The sequence below is a fragment of the Pituophis catenifer genome, unplaced genomic scaffold (genome assembly GCF_029215685.1).
Source record: "Pituophis catenifer annectens isolate HBS135680 unplaced genomic scaffold, rPitCat1.0.hap2 SCAF_16, whole genome shotgun sequence".
Lineage (NCBI taxonomy): Eukaryota > Metazoa > Chordata > Lepidosauria > Squamata > Colubridae > Pituophis > Pituophis catenifer.
Window position 1 is genome coordinate 19,966,774 of NW_027256896.1, and position 17,562 is coordinate 19,984,335.

A 17,562-nucleotide genomic window follows, 5' to 3' on the forward strand; every position below is an offset into this window, starting at 1 on the left:
GAATAGAGCAGAGCTCTGGAAGAGACCTTGGAGGTCTTCTAGTCCAGCCCCGTGCTCGAGCATTTCAGTCCAGTCACTTCTTGAAAACCTCCAGTGATGAAGCCCCCGCAACTTCTGGTGGCAAGCAGTTCCACTGGTGAATTGTCCTCACTGTTAGGAAGTTTCTCCTTAGTTCCAAGGTTGCTTCTCTCCTTGGTTAGTTTCCATCCATTGTTTCTTGTGCTGCCCCCTGGTGCTTTGGAGCAGTGGTGAAATGTAAAATTGGTTACTTACCGGTTCTGTGGGCGTGGCTTGGTGGTGGGGTGGGGGTAATGAGACTGGGTGGGCGTGGCCAACTTTTTTTTCCCCTACTTTTAAAAACATTTTTTCTACAACCTTAAGAGGTTGCAGAAAAAAATTGCTTTTAAAAGCCTCTGACGATCAGGCAACTCAGCTGGGATCGTCAGAGGCTTTTAAAGGCATTTTTTTTTTCTGCAACCTCTTCGGCCTAAGAGGCTGTAGAAAAAAATGCTTTTAAAAGCCTCTGACGATCCCAACTGAGCCGCACGATTATCAGAGGCTTTTTTTTTTTTTTTACTTTTAAAAATATTTTTTTGGCCGAAGAGGTTGTAGAAAAGATGCTTTTAAAAGCCTCTGACGATCCCAGCTGAGCCGCACGATCATCAGAGGCTTTTTTTTTTTTTTTTACTTTTAAAAGCATTTTTTCGGCCAAAGAGGTTGTAGAAAAAATGCTTTTAAAAGTAAAAAAAAAAAAAGCCTCTGATGATCGCGTGGCTCAGCTGGGCATGGGGGTGGGGCAGGGATTTTTGCTACCGGTTCTCTGAACCACCCACCACCATCGCTACCGGATCGGGCGATCCGGTCTGAACCAGGAACATTTCACCCCTGCTTTGGAGAATAGGTTGACCCCCTCTTCTTTGTGGCAGCCCCTCAAATATTGGAAGACTGCTATCATGTCCGCCCTAGTCCTTCTTTCCTCTAGACTGGCCAAACCCAATTCTTGCAACCGTTCTTTGTACATTTTCGTCTCCTGGCCTTTAATTATCCTAGTTGCTCTTCTCTGCACTTTTTCCAAAGTTTCAACATCTCTTTTGTAATTTGTGGTGACCAAAACTGGATGCAGCATTCCAGGTGTGGCCTTACTAAGGTTTTATAAAGTGGTACTTCATGTGATTTTCATTTTATGCCTATTTATACAATCGAGAATTGTATTAGCTTTTTTGGCTGCTGCGGAGCTGATCAGAAAGCCACGTCCTTGTCCTGGTTTCTGAGCCCCGTTTAATGGCCCTCGTTTTGAGTCTTAAGTTTCTCCCTCTTGATGTTCTTCAGAGCTCCAGAAAAGCATCATCGGAGAGTCACCTGTGGCTCCTCACCGGTGGATCCTGGGAACCGAGTAAAGCCAGTGCCATTAAATGTAGATTAGATTGGACTTCACCCTCATCCCGTAGGGCCTTTCCTGTGTTTTCATAATTAAATCTTCATTAGCTTAATTAGCCCTCTTGAGGTTCAGAGGAGGCACATCATTGCGGCAACGTGACACAGCTGCATAAATCACCTCGTGAGCACAGGTAACTTGAGTTTTCAGGAGGATTCAGCTTGAGGGTCACACTCAACTTCTGGAAAGCCGGCTTAATCCCACTTGGATGGATTTAACCTCCCCCGGCAGGTTAAAATGAGCATCCTGACTCCAAGTATACCACAATATGTAAATTCGTAAGGATGCAAAAAAAACGTTAAGGCCCATCAAAATAACGTCGAATCTTTCACTTCCAGGTTAAAGATTGAGGAACTGGAAACTGAGCGAAACCGGTTAGAAGAGGAGAATAAATCCCTGGAAGCAAAGCTGGAACAAGCCACGCTTCAGGTAATGTCTTAGGATGCTTGATTTGACAAGAGAGACCGAGAGGTTTTGTCCATATTTTATGCTCTTTTTTGGGGGGGGGGGTTCCTTCTGAGATTAATTTCAAGAAGCCGAGTCTTATCTGATGCTACTGGTTTTTGTTTGTCTGTTTTTAATTACAAGAATTTACTGGGCATAAATCGAATGTTCCAAAGATTGTTGAATATTTTCTGTTTTTTGTATAAATGGACCCCTTTTTGTTCCGATGTCCGTAACTTCTTTCTAATGTCTAAGGTAGAGTTGAATTGCTTGAGGGCCTATGAGCAGCATCCCAAAATTTTTTCCACGATCTGCCTTTGATGGGCCGTGAAGCCTTCATCGTGGGGTGAGCTGGTTGCTGGTTTAGGTTTTAAAAAGTGGAATTGCGGGTTGCTGCGTCTAAGAATGTGCTCTGTCTGTCTGTCTGTCTGTCTGGGGATGATCACACAACACACTTTGTAAGTGACAAAGGACGTTGTAAGGCAGATAAAAAGCAAATGGCTATTTTTGCATAATTGACTAGGTTTGGTTAGCTTTAATCTTGGTTAGGTGGTGTTTTTTGGGTGGCCTAATATCTTATATGAACTCAGAGCAATTAGTTTATGACTCCATGTTCTTTGCAAACCCAGAATGTGGGTTGATGCAGTATCCAAGTTAAGCCTGATGGGTGAACCCAAATTTGGAGCACAGAAACCACACGCATCTTCCGCCTCGGAAACAGTGAAGGACCAGCCTCTGCCAGCAAAAACGGGCTCCGGAGTTCCGTTTTCGGCTGCGACGGCCTCCTGCAACCCTCTACGCACAACCGTCCCGAGCTCCGTTTTCACTGGCAGAGGGTTGCAGGAGGCCGCCGGAGCTCCGGAGCCCATTTTCATTGGCAGTGAGCTCAGGCCACCACAGGCGATACCCTGACACAAGTGATGTTGAGCTGGCCACGCCCAACTTGGCCACGCCCACCCTCCCGCCCCAAGGTCAAACACAACCCTGATGCGGCCCTCAGTGAAATCGAGTTTGACACTGCTGGACCTAGTCCTGTTTTTATATCCGGAAAAACCAGGATAGTTTTCACTCTCACCCATTAGAACTGACTTCCATGTCATCCCAGTAGCTTACAGAACAAATGCTGATTATCCACCATCTTTTTGCGCTGCCTACAGTCTCACATGTCAGGATTCGGAGGTGGCCTGAGGTCCCACGAAAGAGCTTTCTGTTCTGGCTTTGTCGCTGCTTGTCCTTGTTTTGTTTTTATCAAGTTTTTATTATTATTATTTTAAATGTATACATATCATTGTGTGAATGGCGCGATGTTTGAGTGTCATACCTTTCCCTACATATAAACATATTCCTAATTATTACGTTCCGTTTTCCTTATTCCGTATTATTTACTCCTACCTTTTACACAAAATTTTAATTTTCATATAAATATTAACTAGAATGCAATAACGTCTAAACCGTTTAGCATCCGTATATTATCTTCTGTTATAATTTAAATAGCATAACCCTCAAGAAAAGGAAAAAAAATAAGAAATTGCCCTTGTTTTCTTGTCTCCTGTACCCCATATTTCACCCATTTTTACAACAACCCCTCTCCTTTCCTCTTCTTTCTCCTCCGTCTCTTCTCTCCTCCCCTCTCCTTCTCTCTCCTTCCCTCCTTCCTTCCCCTCTCCTTCCCTTTCTCCTTCTCTCCTTCTCCTGTCCCCTCTCTATTTCCCCTCTCTCTTCTCCGCTTCTATCTCCTTCCCTTTCTACTGACAAGAGCTGCTTTTCTTTGTTGAGAGTCTCGTCTCGTCTTCCAGAAGACCTTTGATAATCTTGTCCGTGCTGGTCGCCCCAGCAGCCATCCGCACGCAGCGATTCCCGTCTCTGCTCCGAGCGGAACTTTTATCTCAGGTCTGCTGGAGTTAAACGGACATCCTCCGATTTGTCTGTTCTGGATGAGCGGCTGTATATATTCCTTCTTGGCCAAGTGTAATTTGGTAAACCTCCATATATTGTTTTCCGGGCTAAGAAATCCTTCAACCATTAAACCTCTTTTTCTGAAGATGGATACCCTGCTGTTGATTGTGCCTTTTGGCCTTTATCTCCACAGTCTTCTCTGTTTTCTTTTACGTAGCTCAAACAATACAATTTTTTTGTATTGGGCGTTGTAAATGGTGGAAACGCCTAAATCAGTGGTGGCAAACCTATGTCACGCGTGCCAGGGGTGCCACTCAGAGCCCTCTCTGTGGGCACGTGTGCCGTTGTCGCAGTCCAGCTCCATCGTGTTTCTCCCACAGGGGCGGGAGAGAGAGGGAAGGAGGGAGGGAGGGAAAGAGAGAGAGAGAAAGAGAGAGAGGGCGGGAGGGAAAGAGAGAAATGATATTACAAAAGTTTTTCTTTTTTTATTGTTGCTAAACGTAATATTTCAAAAGCAGGAAAAAATACGAAGGGGCATAAAAGTGCATTTATCACCTTTTTCTTAGAACAATTAGCTGAACTCTGCCTTGTTTATCATTATTTTAGGTAGTAAAACCTCATTATTCAGGTTAAATTGCAGTGTTTGCGATAAATAAGTGAGTTTTGGGTTGCAGTTTGGGCACTCGGTCTCTAAAAGGTTCGCCATCGCTGATTTAAGTTTTACTCCTCTTAAGTTTTTCTATCGACTACGGACCGCCGAGCTCGGTTTCCAGAACTGTGAGTCCATATCTTCCTTTCACGAACAAAACGTTATTTCCCATTTCTGTTCGGTGTGATTTATTTCCAAAATCTGGCTCTGTAGTAGAGGATGAGTGCTTGTAAGTCAAGGGCATCATGTGAAAGTGTTTTGCTAAGCATAACTCATAACTATGAGTCACAGTGACGCAGTGGTCAGAGTGCAGTACTGCAGGCTATTCCTGCTGACTGCCGGCTGCCTGTAATTTGGCAGTTCGAATCTCGCCAGGCTCAAGGTTGACTCAGCCTTCCATCCTTCCGAGGTGGATAAAATGAGGAGCCATATTGTTGGGGGCAAGAGGCTGACTCTGAAAACTGCTTAGGTCTAAGGGTTATTGCTATTAAGAGCTTTGGTGGTGCAGTGGTTAGAATGCAGTATTGCAGCCTAACTCATTTCTCACTGTCAGGAGTTCAGTCCTGACTGGCTCCAGGTTGACTCAGCCTTCCATCCTTCTGAGGTCAGTAAAATGAGGACCCAGATTGTTGGGGGGCAATTGCTGCCTCTGTAAATCGCTTAGAGAGGGCTGTAAAAGAACTGTAAAGCGGTATATAAGTCTAAGTGCTATTGCCATTGCCATAACTCCTTCTTAATCCACCAGGCCGACAAGGGAGGTCACAATTATTCCCATTTTGCAGGTGGGGATCTCAGTCTGAGAAGACAAGTGACTTGTCCACAGTCAACTGGTGGATCTGTTGGCCAAGTTGGAGTTTGAACTCTGTTCTTCAGGCGCAGAAGCAACTCCTTTCCTCCAATCCCTTTGGAGACAGAACGAATGCTCACCGCTCACAATGATGGCGTCACAAAGGGACAACCCTACCCTGGGGACACACCCGCTATGACTCCGCTTCTTTTAACTCTTTGGAAGGAGACCATCGGAGGGCCATTTCCATAATTCCATTTGAGCAAGCTTACACTTCAAGATGTGTCTTATTATTGCTCAAAACACTTGGACATCTCCATTTCAGTCCGTAGTTGACTTGATAGCACAACACCTCAAAGTGTTGCCAACGTACATCTTAAGGACATGAACGTTGTGGAGCTACTGGCTGGAGAACATCATATAGTTGGAGGACGGTGTGGAGCTTGGGGGCCCAGAGTGTTACGTTGTGTTGTGGGAGTCTTTCTATCTACCCCCCACCGTATTAAATAAAAGGTCTGTGAAGGTCCCATCAAGCAGTAGACTTTGTTAAGATCAGGGTGCCAGAAGCTTATATAATGGAACAGATGTTTGCTTTTCATGGGGAAGAGAATGAAGGGGGATGAGCCATCTACACAAAACACAAACGCACGTACAAAACTCACAAGTGATCACGCTTACTCTTTCTGCCCTACGTAACTACTGCTTTCACACTGAGAACCCAAGTCTGCTTTGCATTAAATCCAACCTCGTTCTGCTCAGAGGGGGCTTGTCTCTCTTCCTTCTCCCCAGATGTGGCAGACGTAGAGTCCAAGGACTGGAAGGGGACCTCAGAGGTCTTCCAGCCCAACCCCCCCCCCCGCTCAAGGCATGAGACCTTATACCAGTGGTGAAATCCACATGTTTTTACTACTGATTCTGTGGGCGTGACGTGGCTTGGTGGGCGTGGCTTGGCGGGCGTAGCAAGGGAAGGATACTGCAAAATCTCCATTCCCTCCCACTCCAGGGGAAGGATACTGCAAAATCTCCATTCCCAACCCACTCCAGGGGAAGGATACTGCAAAATCTCCATTCCCTCCCCACTCCAGGGAAAGGATACTGCAAAATCTCCATTCCCTCCCCACTCCAGGGGAAGGATACTGCAAAATCCCCATTCCCAACCCACTCCAGGGGAAGGATACTGCAAAATCTCCATTCCGTCCCCGCTCTAGGGGAAGGATACTGCAAAATATCCATTCCCACCCCACTCTGGGACCAGCCAGAGGTGGTATTTGCCGGTTCTCTGAAGTACTCAAAATTTCCGCTACCGGTTCTCCAGAACCTGCTGGATTTCACCCCTGCCTTATACCATCCCAGACAAACGGTTCTACAGTCTATTTTTGAAAACCTCCAACATTTGAGTCCTTACTGTTCCCCTGGGTCATTCGCAACTGGAAGCATACAAAGAGGGAGTGTGAACTTCACAAACAGCATTAGCCAAAGGCCTTAGCTGTCTGATAGAAAACATTCACTAGCTGAAAGCCACTCAAAAGCTAGTAGGCTCAATATATCCACTTTAGTCAACAGGCAGAAGTGGGTATTAAAGGCACCAAGGCCAGCTCGCTCAAGGGACAGATCAGAAGTCGTTACAGGTTAATCCTTGATTTACAACAGTTCATTTAGTGTTCTGCCCCAGCTACGGACCCCAAAGAACACAGCACGCACAAAATTTGTACAAAACTTAAATTTACTAAAATAACTCCAAACAAAGGCTGTTAATAAGCTTTCTTAACAGCCTACAAGAAAACAAAGATAAAGTAATCACAATCTTGATTAAAAGGTTGGCAGAAAGCCCAGAAGCAATTTGCAGAGAATCCAGACGCGAAGGAGAGTGAACTAAAGTTGTTCCCTGCAAATTGCTTCAGTCGGCATTCCTCCTTAAATAGGCTAAGGGAGTGGCCAATTAGCCCCAAGCCTTACTCTCGAGGAGACCTCCTCCTGAGGAGCCACTCCTGCACTTAATGTTTCACTTAGCAACATGAATTTTGGGCTCCATTGTGGCCGTACCTTGACGATTACCTGCATACCTCTAGCAAATAAAACCAGAGGCAAAAATAGAAAAAAAATCCAGATTGTTTTCCAATTTGGGCATGGAGATATATGCCAATTGCTGTAGGAAGTAAAACGAGAGACAAATAACGGGATGAACTACCTGTACCGGTTACTCCTTGACATAAGACACAACGCCGTCATTGCAAGAATTCAGGCTGCATTGCCACCACTTGAGAAACCTGGTTTGTTTTAATCTTGGTTAGCTTGGTTGTGCGAACCCAAATGCTTTGGTTTGTTTATGGGGTGACATGTTGAAGAAAGTGACTCTCTCCCTTTGTATTGAGTTCAAGAACTGGGGGTTTTATGGGCACACCCTGGTCTTTCCTGGGTGGGTTTTGGATTTCTTGGTGGCCTCCTTTCCAAGGTGCTCACCAGATTGGATCTCGTTCAGTTCTTGTCTATCTAGAGAACAGAGTTACTCCATGGCTTTGTGCCAATGCAGAGTGGGTGGCCTGGTCAGTTTAGAAAGCTACTGGTTGTGTTTGGACAAAATGAAAATGTTGGTTTATTTTGTTATCTGTACATGTGTGCCTTTGCGTGAATGTGTGTGAGAGAAAGAAACTGACTTCTTGTTAGAAATTCTGCATACAGCCCTACAGAACAAACAATGCACCGTCCACATGTGCTTTTCTGCTTAACTGCGAGAAGGAAGCAGGAAACTACTCAGAGAAAAGTCATGGAGTATACCAGAGATGCAACTACAAACTTATAAACACTGATGTCTACTATCTCTACTGAATAGTGCGCTTGTGCTCTCTCTCGCTCTCTCTATCTCTCTGTCGTCGTCTTTCTCTCTCTGTCTCTCTGTCTCTGCCCCCCCCCTCTCTCTCTCCTCCTGTTCCACCAAGATGGCTTCATTTGAAATTACCCAGATTTCAGACAAGGCATTGATTTTTATCTTGACACCTATTAGAGGTGAATCAAATCTTTTTTTTATTGCCAATTCCCACAGATTGGGGAGGGGGGGCACAGCGCGGCGCGAGGAATGACACCTCTGCTCAAAACTGGGAATCAAGAGCTCCGGAGTGCTTTTACCAAGCAACGGCTTAGCGATGAAGCCTGTCACCTGTTCCTCCTTTAATTGGGTTGCCATCTTCAGAAGGGAGATGAAAGTTGTGGGTTTGATGTTTTGATGCCCGGGTCTCCAAGGACCACTTTAGAACAGCTCTTAGTTCCTCAGCAAGTTACAAGCTCATTTGTTTCACATTTCATATCACATCCTTGACGGGAGAAGGTATCCATCCCCCCCCTCCCCAGAATAGAATAGAATAACAGAGTTAGAAGGGACCTTGGAGGTCTTCTAGTCCAACCCTCCGCTTAGGCAGGAAACCCTACACCACTTCAGACAAAAGGTTGTCCAAAATCTTCTTAAAAGCTTCCAGTGTTGGAGCATTCGCAACTACTGGAGAGAAGTTGTTCCACTGATTAATTGTTCTCACTGTCAGGAAATTTCTCCTTAGTTGTAAATTGCTTCTCTCCTTGATTAGTTTCCACCCATTGCTTCTTGTCCTACCTTCCGACAAGCCAAGTCAGTGGGGAAACTGGATTCGCTTTACAACCACGTCCCTTGCTGAAGATAACCGTAGCGATTCTCTTAAGAGGTGTGGCGAGAAAGGTCGTAAAACGGGGCCAAAAGTCACTTCATGAATGTCTCGCTTAACGACAGAAATCTGGGACTGAATGGTGGTCGTACATCGAGGACTAAACACAGAAGGATGATAAGGCTGCAATGCCCGTTATCCAGACCTCTCTCCCCCCATTTTTGTAACTAGTTGTCCGTTGTGACACACGCACACACACTCCCGATACCTTCCTTTCGTCTGCACAGAAGGAGAGAGCGAATAAGAAGAGGCTCTCATGATTTAACCTGGCTTTTGAATCAATCACACGCTAGCAGCCGTCCAGAAAGAGGACGCAGGAAAGACTCAAATTGGCCCTTCAGGGCTCATAGCTTCATTTCATTTCATTTCATTCCATTCCTTTTATTTCATTTCTTCGTTCTGTTTGTATCCTTCCCGTAATCTAATTGACTCACAGCACTTCATTTGCTCCCGAGGAACCTAATTCAAGATCCATATTCACTCCTAAATAAAATAAAAAGGTTCCGGTGTTTTTTTTTTTCCCCCCCTCCTGAGTCATTTGGAGGCTCGTTCGTTGAAATACAGCTCACAACGCTGACACCTTGAAGCCTTTTCCTTGTACTAAATATCTCATTCTGGTCTCACCTGCGACTTCGGCATCTCACGCGGCTGGGAATCGACGTAGGCACTCACCTTGCTAAAAATAATCGCCGGTGGAATTTCAGGGCTCCGGAATAGGTGTGGAGGGGAATATTAATCTTAGGAGTTGGGGACGGCAGCTGATGTACAGGGATGAAGCTGGTTGGAGAGGCCTGTTGAGGTTCCTCAGGATTTAGATCCTGCGTAAAGTCGGCTTGCCTTCAGAAGTTGTGAGTGCTCCATCACTGGAGGATTTTAAGAAGAGACCAGACAGCCACTTGTCTGGAATGGCAGGGGTGTCAGGGCTGCCTCCGTTCAAATCCTAGGAAAGAAAAACCCTAGATTCCATAGATTTAGAGAAAATGTACTTTTACTAGGAAAGACTGAAATGCAGCAAAGGTCAGGCAAGATCTGAAGCAAAATGCGTGCGAAGAAACACATTGAAATAAACCCCAGAGCTCAACCCTCCAGTAGTGAGGCACCCAAATCATCAGCCAGGAAGATGTTTTGGGAAAGTCTCCGTGCTCCTCTTCCATGCATGTCAATCCCAGGAAGGTTGGCCTTGAAGATGGTAAATAACCCAAGCTGGCCTCTCTGAGTCCAAGCCTTCTCATCACTTCTCAGAAATTCCATTTCCACCTCTTGCACGCTTCCCCTCCCAAATGCCCAGTGCTTCCTCCCACTCCCCACCGTTTCCATGGCAGCTGGCAGAAAGCTTGAAAGAAAGCAAAGATGCAGGCTGACATCTTATCTCATGGTCTTATGCTCAAGCAGGGGGTTGGACTAGAAGACCTCCAAGGTTCCTTCCAAAACTGTTTTGTTATTCTGTTATCTTTATGTGTCCTGCTAAATTTATGGAATGATCTGTCATTCAGTACCTTCACGAGTCTGGGCTGAGTTGAAGATTTTTAAAAAATTAATAGTTGGGTGGTTAGAAGAATTAATGCCCCGGTGCTTCTTTCTCCTTCTGTTTGGCTCCAAACTTGGTATTGGCAAGTGATGAAACCAATATTGATGTTGGTTGAGAACAAGTCTGTATAACAACTGATTGCCTTCAGATTCTTGGCTTGTGAGAGACAGCTTGAATTATGCCTGGGGGCTCCATCCACCTCCTCTCCCCCCCACCTCGTCTCTTGCCACCCCCTTGGTTACTGACACCTCACTGCAGGCAGCATTGATTTTTCCTTCATCCCTATAAAAGTTTGTCGCATGGATATTACTCACTGCTCAGATCTTTACAGCTCATAAAAAAAAATATATCTCAGGTTACGGAAAGACCAGAAGTTTTGGGAATCCCTGGGTGGTGGCACCCCGTGCACCCTAAAACTTTGTTCACTTTGGAAGAATTGAAAACCACGAAGCTTAACAGGGGAAGGGGAAGTTAAGACGATTGAAACCATAGGAGACTCTAGGAGAAGAGCAGCCAAAACTGGAGGTAGGAGTTAAACATGTCATTAGCTTAGAGTCCTTACGTTGCCACAAGCAATGTAGGTCCAGACCCCTTTAATTCTGTTGACCGTTATCAGATATGAACTTTAGTTGATTTGATTCTTATCTAGAAGCTTGAGCAATACATCCAACTTAACATATGGTCTTGATCCTTGGCGCGTGATGGGGGCCACGTTCTCCCAAATTCTTCCCCGGCTTCCATTTAAGGTTCAGTGGAGTAGAACCAATGAAATGGTTGGCTTTTATGCACTTGCATCTTGGATCCCGAGAACATGCTGCTGTCCTCCAGCTTGACCTCGCTTGAAATTGCTTGGCCGAGTCGTATCCTGCCAATCTTCTCCTCCCCTGCTCATCCCTCCTTGAAGGGAAGCGGGGAACTTGAATTCCGGATGGAAAGGAGCGATCAAATCACAACTGCTCAGCCAAGCGAGAGGAAAACACTTCTCAAGAGTGCCCACTTAGTCTTCATTTCTTCAAGCAGTCCTCTGTTTACAAGGCCAATGATGGCTGGCAAAGTGGTTCCCTATGCAAATGCAGCCCATTCTCTCTTCTCTCCTCCGCTCTTCAGAAAGGGAGTGTGATTACCCGGGACACGGCACAGAGATAACACAAAAAGCTGGCAGTTCCCTTTATTGCTCCAAATTTCCCCAAATGCTGCCACGTTTCTGGCAAGTCCCAGAACAAAGTGATGACAAACCCCACACACACACCTCAAGCAGCCTCGGGTTTCAAATAGTTCAGCCCAGCACTGTCTGCACCAAGGCTACATAGCAATAACTCCAGCAGGGCAATTCAAGGAATTCAGGAAGCAAAGGATCCAGTTAATTAGTCCAGAAAGCCAGAAAGAATGCAAGGACTCTTGGGAAGTTCAAACATCAGCACTCAATACTTCAGGAACTCAGTGTTTGTTCCTGACAAATGCCCCTCCCCACAGCGTCTCCTTAAGTCTCATTCCCCAGGTGTGCCTTGTGAAGATGGGCAGGGCACTCTTCTCCTGCGTAGCCTGTTCAGCCTGCAGTGTTCTTGCCTTCTCTCCACTCTCCATGTTCTCGGATCAGGAGTGGGTGGTCCTTCAGGTCCCAGGGCTGTTTCAAGGAAGATTTGTTTTAAAATCAGAGGCACATTTTGATTTAACGGGCTCCATATGCTTCCAAAGGAACTTGGTGTAGTTGGGACAACTTCTAGTGTGCTTGCAACCGGTCGATGGAGTGAAGAACGCTGTTCAGAAGCATCGGTCCATATGAGATGGCGGGGGAAGTAAGCAACATGATCTTGAAAATTGCCAACATTACGGACGGTACATGATATACAATAATTTATTTTGCCATTGCAAAATACCCTTCTTTGGTAGACCCCGTGACATTTCCCAAAAATATTATTTTAGCTGGATTCCCGTCCAAGAGACAATTACCTTCCTTCCTCTTTATCACACCTGTTAGAGAAGGTTGCAAAACCACACAGTAATACACATTATTAGGATTTTCTCTGATACCGGATTGAAAATAACGCTTGCGGGGGATTGCTTGCACTCTTCTTTTGTTTGTCTACTACGAGATATTTTTATGACTTTTCTCTTGTCTACCCTACTTTTCAAATCCGTCGAGATTGTTTTGCAAGGAGCTGTAGATTCCAATCCGAGTAGAGGCTGAAAGAACAGGTTCTTTTTTCTTTTCTTTTCTTTTTTTTTACAAAATAATTCCCGCATTTCAGTTTTCAATCACTTAGGACCCTGGTTGAAAGAGGATTTTCTGCAATATCTTTAAGGCAGGAGTGTCTTAAGCTTGGCAACGTTAAGAGGCTGATTGGGGAATTCTGGGAGTTGAAGTCCACAAGTTTCAAGGTTGCCAATCTTGCTTTATGGTGTCAGGTGATAGATTAGAATTCAAAAACACACAGCTCCATTGTCTGTGCTAATGTAATAGACTATTGTACAGGTAGTCCTTGACTTACAACAGCAGTCGTCTTTGACGTAGTACAACAACAGTTCATTGAATGGACTGCTCTAAGTTAAAACGGCTCTAAACAAAGCAATTTATGACGGTCGCAGCATCCTAAGGTCACGCGATGCCCTTTTGCAACCTTCTGATAAGCAGAGTCTATGGCAGTGATGGCGAACCTTTTCGGGCATGAATGTTGAAAAGAGAACACTGCGCGTGCGTGCGTTCATCAGGGCCATGAACAGGAAGAGGAGCTGCCCAGGTGGCCTGCGCACGCCAGATAAGGTACTTCTGGTTTCCGGCATGTGCATGCGCGCCAACCAGCAAGCCTTCCGGTTACTGCCGCGCATGCACACGCTCCAATCAGCTGGCTGGCGTGCATGCTCATGCCAGAAAGCGTGTTGTGACCCAGGCCCAAGTACGTATTATCAGACGCAATCAGTTCGAAACAAACAGACTTTATTAGAACAGCTGAGAATTAACTCATTCTCAGCGTAGTCCAAACTAATTCAAAACAAATTCTTCATAACACAATTCTTCAGCCTTATCACCAACCTTGGTCTACTTTGGCAACCTGCCAAAGGCTTTTCTTGGCAAAAGTTCAGAAGCAGAAGACGCCGACAAGAAATAAATGCATCAAGACAAGAAACAGATTTAGCAACGTTGTTTTCCGACAAAGAGCCCAAGAGCCATTGCTGGTCTTTTAAGCCTTATGGGAGGGGCCAATCATCTCCTGGCCTTACTCCTGAGTCGTCCTTTTTGCTTTAGCTGCTCTTGCCTTCTGGCAGCCCTTCTCATGCGTGCACTAGGAACAGGCTCCTCCTGTTCCTCTGCCTCTCTACTGTCAGCCTCTGGAGGCTCCGGAGTCCGCACATCACTCCCCGATGGCCCTGGCCCCATCTCTGCCTCCGACGCAGAGCCCTCATCTGAGCCTTTCCCAGACTCCAGGACAGGCCCATGTTCCTCCCCAGCCTCCTCACTGTCTGACTCCGCTGCCAGCTCTGCAGGCGGCTGGCGGACCACAACAAAACAGAAGACCAGCTCTTCCCTTTTCCAGCACTTCCGCACACACAAAGGCCAACTGATCATCGCGTGCGCATGCGCACCAGAAACCCGGAAGTGGAACAGGCGACACCGCGTGTGCCAGGCAACATGGCTCCAGGGGTCACAGGTTCGCCATCATGGGTCTGTGAGGATGCCAGATACATCTTGACAAACGTCTCAGCCACGGAAATGTCGGGTTCAGTTGCGGTTTGCATGTTGAGGAGCACCTGCAACGAAAGTCATCCTTTCAAGGTGTCCTTCCGGTCAGGCTATCAACACTTATTCTGTCTCTCTCTCTCTCTCTCTCTCACACACACACACACACAGCAGCTGCACAACCCATCCTCTCTCCAGCTTTGAGAATAAAAACAGGCTGCATGGCAACCAGGCCTGGGCTCAATCAGTATGCACTGATGCAAACAGGCAGACGGTTGGAACGAAAGCACCTTGGTTAAAAGATTAGGTTGATGAGGACTAATTACAAATTATCAGAAGCTAAAAATACCCAGCAGGGGATCAGAGGATTGTTGGGTTTTTTGTTTTTTGTTTTTTTTTTTAAAAAAGGGAATATAAACCGGGGAACAAGCGAGGCAGGCATGTCCCTCTCCGCAGACTCTTCAAGACAAGGGTTTAGTTTGATGGACACGTTGAGGTCTGCGTGTTTGTCCTTTCAATGAATACCTTTTGCCTTTGTACGCTTTGGTTGAGGGGCTGCCACAAAGAAGAGGGAGGGGGGGGGTCAAATTATTCCGCAAAAGCACCGGAGGGCAGGACAAGAAACGATGGTTGGAAACTAACCAAAGAGAGAAGCAACCTGGAAATTCAGGAGAAACTTCCTAACAGGGAGGACAATTAACCAGTGGAACAGCTTGCCACCAGAAATCGTGGGCGCTCCATCACTGGAGGTTTTTAAGACGAGTCTGGACAGCCACTTGTCTGAATTGTATAGGTTCTCCTGCTTGAGCAAGGGGCTGGACTAGAAGACCTCTAAGCTCCTATCCTATCCTATCCTATCCTATCCTATCCTATCCTATCCTACTCTACTCTACTCTACTCTACTCTACTCTACTCTACTCTACTCTACTCTACCCTACCCTACCCTACCCTACCCTACCCTACCCTACCCTACCCTACCCTACCCTACTCTACTCTACTCTACTCTACTCTACTCTACTCTACTCTACTCTACTCTATACCCTACCCTACCCTACCCTACTCTACTCTACTCTACCCTACCCTACTCTACTCTACTCTAATTTACTCTACTCTACTCTACTCTATTCTATACCCTACTCTACCCTACCCTACTCTACTCTACTCTACTCTACCCTACCCTACTCTACTCTACTCTAATTTACTCTACTCTACTCTACTCTATTCTATACCCTACCCTACCCTACCCTACTCTACTCTATATCCTACCCTACCCTAACCTACTCTGCTCTACTCTACTCTATATCCTACCCTACCCTCCCTACCCTACCCTACCCTACCCTACTCTACTCTACTCTACTCTACTCTACTCTACTCTACTCTACTCTACTCTACTCTACTCTATGCCCTGCCCTGCCCTGCCCTGCCCTACTCTACTCTACATTCTACCCTACTCTACTCTACTCTACTCTATATCCTACCCTACCCTACCCTATTATCAAAATGGTTATTCCTGCACTGTGCACCAGCAGGTTACTACTAATAATTGAGAAGGCGAGACCCTCTGCAAAACAGAGCATGGGAATACAGTAGATATTTCAGTTATTTCTGAAATTAGGCTTCCACTAAACCAGTCCTTTAAGTCATATTTGTCCAGGAGATTACTAAACAATTAAAATCTCTTTCCTCAAGGAAGGTGAAATTGAAATGGCACTGAAAAAAGTGACTTGTGATGTCGGTTAAACCCTTCGTAACAAGAATTCCTCCCACATTATTCGTGGATCTTAGGAAAGATTTGCTTTGTTGACCGGCTGTTTCCAACTCTTGTAAGGTCTAAAAGTAAATAAAAGAAGAAGAAGAGCAGGAAGAATAAGGAGAGGAGGAGGAAAAAGAAGAAGCAGAAGCAGAAGAGGAGGAGGAGGAAGCAGAAGTGGAGGAGGAAGAAGGAGAAGAGGAGGAGGAGGAAGGAGAGGAGGAGGAGGAAGAAGAAGAAGGAGGAGAAGGAGAGGGAGAAGGAGAAGGAGAAGAAGAGACCTATAAGAGTTACAATAGAATGAATTAAAGCTTCTGTTAACTGTAAACTAGGAAACTGCTCAGTTTCCAATTCTGCAGTACTTCAAGGAACACAATTTTTTCCCAAGTTGGATTCCCTTCTGAAAGAACTGCAGTGGTCTGTTCTTCTTAGCGTCATCAAGCTGGGTTATGGGCGATCCTTCTAGGACAGGCGTGTCAAACTCTATTTCATTGAGGGCCGCATCAGGGATGTGTTTGACCTTGGGGGGAGGGGGGCTCAGCTGGGTGTGACCAGGGTGGATGTGGCCAGCATGACATCACTCATGTCGGGGGCACCTGTGATGGCCCAAGCGCTCTGCCAGTGAAACCTGAGCTCCGTTTACGGCTGGGACGGCCTCCTGCAAACCTCTGACAGTGAAAATGAGTTTCTGAGCTCCGTTTGCAGCTGGGACGGCCTCCTGCAACCCTCTGCCAGCAAAAACGGAGCTCGGGAGGGTCGTGTATAGGGCTAGAAGGGTCCTCGGAGGTCTTCTAGTCCAACCCCCAGGCCCGAGACAGATACGGAAGATTAGTTGAACACGTAGTTTATGAGACTAGCACATAAACGCCTGTCACCTCTTCGCTTGCTGCTGTGCGCTTTTTATTCGTTCGCGTTCTCCTGATTTAATCTTGGGCAAATTATAACAGCGTCATTTGTATCGGAGAATATGCCGCTTCTCCCTTTGATGCTAAATAATAACATGGTTTAAGTAGTAGCTACAGGCAGACTTAATAAAAATAAAATAAAATCAGCGTCTCCTCTTTTTGAGAGGCAAAAAAAACCCGGGTGATATGATAATTTCATTGGATTAGTGTCGGTTGAAATTGAAGGAAGGTTTAACCATTTTTCTCGAGCCGCGTGGAAGACGCAGGGAACAGATCTTCCGAGCCACACAGAAAACTCGATAAGAATGCTAATATTACAGTCACTTCGGGCGAGATGTTCAGTCACAAGTCTTCAGCGCATCACACACTGTGGTTGACAAAGGAAGCCTTTTGTACTTCCATCCCTTCTTCTCCGTGGGATTCATCACTTGCTCATAATAGTTCAACGAGGCTTTCTCTCCAAGCTTTCGTTCTTAGAAGCCAGCATCGATGTTGAGGTTGTAGAATCGATGTCCTTTATGTCAGAGTATGAATATTCATAGACTGGAATAGGTCAGCCAATGAATAGGCATAGCAATTAAGTCAGCCAATGAGGGCTGTTTGGGAGCTGAGACAGACTGAAGCCAGGGTGTGACTTAGTCTGCAGCTTCTGAGTCTGTGCAGAGAAACTGAAACCAGTCTGCTCTGCTGAAATGAAACTAACTGTTCTCTCCTGCCTTGTGTTTTGCCTGTAACTGCTACAACGCTGAAGAAGAATCTATATTGGTATTGTACATTTATCTTCATGTATTATACGTATATAA

At 45.8% G+C, this 17,562-nt stretch overlaps 1 protein-coding gene across 1 annotated transcript in view; it reads left to right on the top strand.

Annotated features, from left to right (window-relative positions):
- Nucleotides 1-17,562, top strand: part of MAD1L1 (mitotic arrest deficient 1 like 1) — a 250,357-nt gene that overhangs the window by 164,159 nt on the left and 68,636 nt on the right. The window contains 1 exon segment of the mRNA XM_070955353.1: nucleotides 1,774-1,864. Coding sequence (XP_070811454.1) covers nucleotides 1,774-1,864 — 91 coding nt within the window.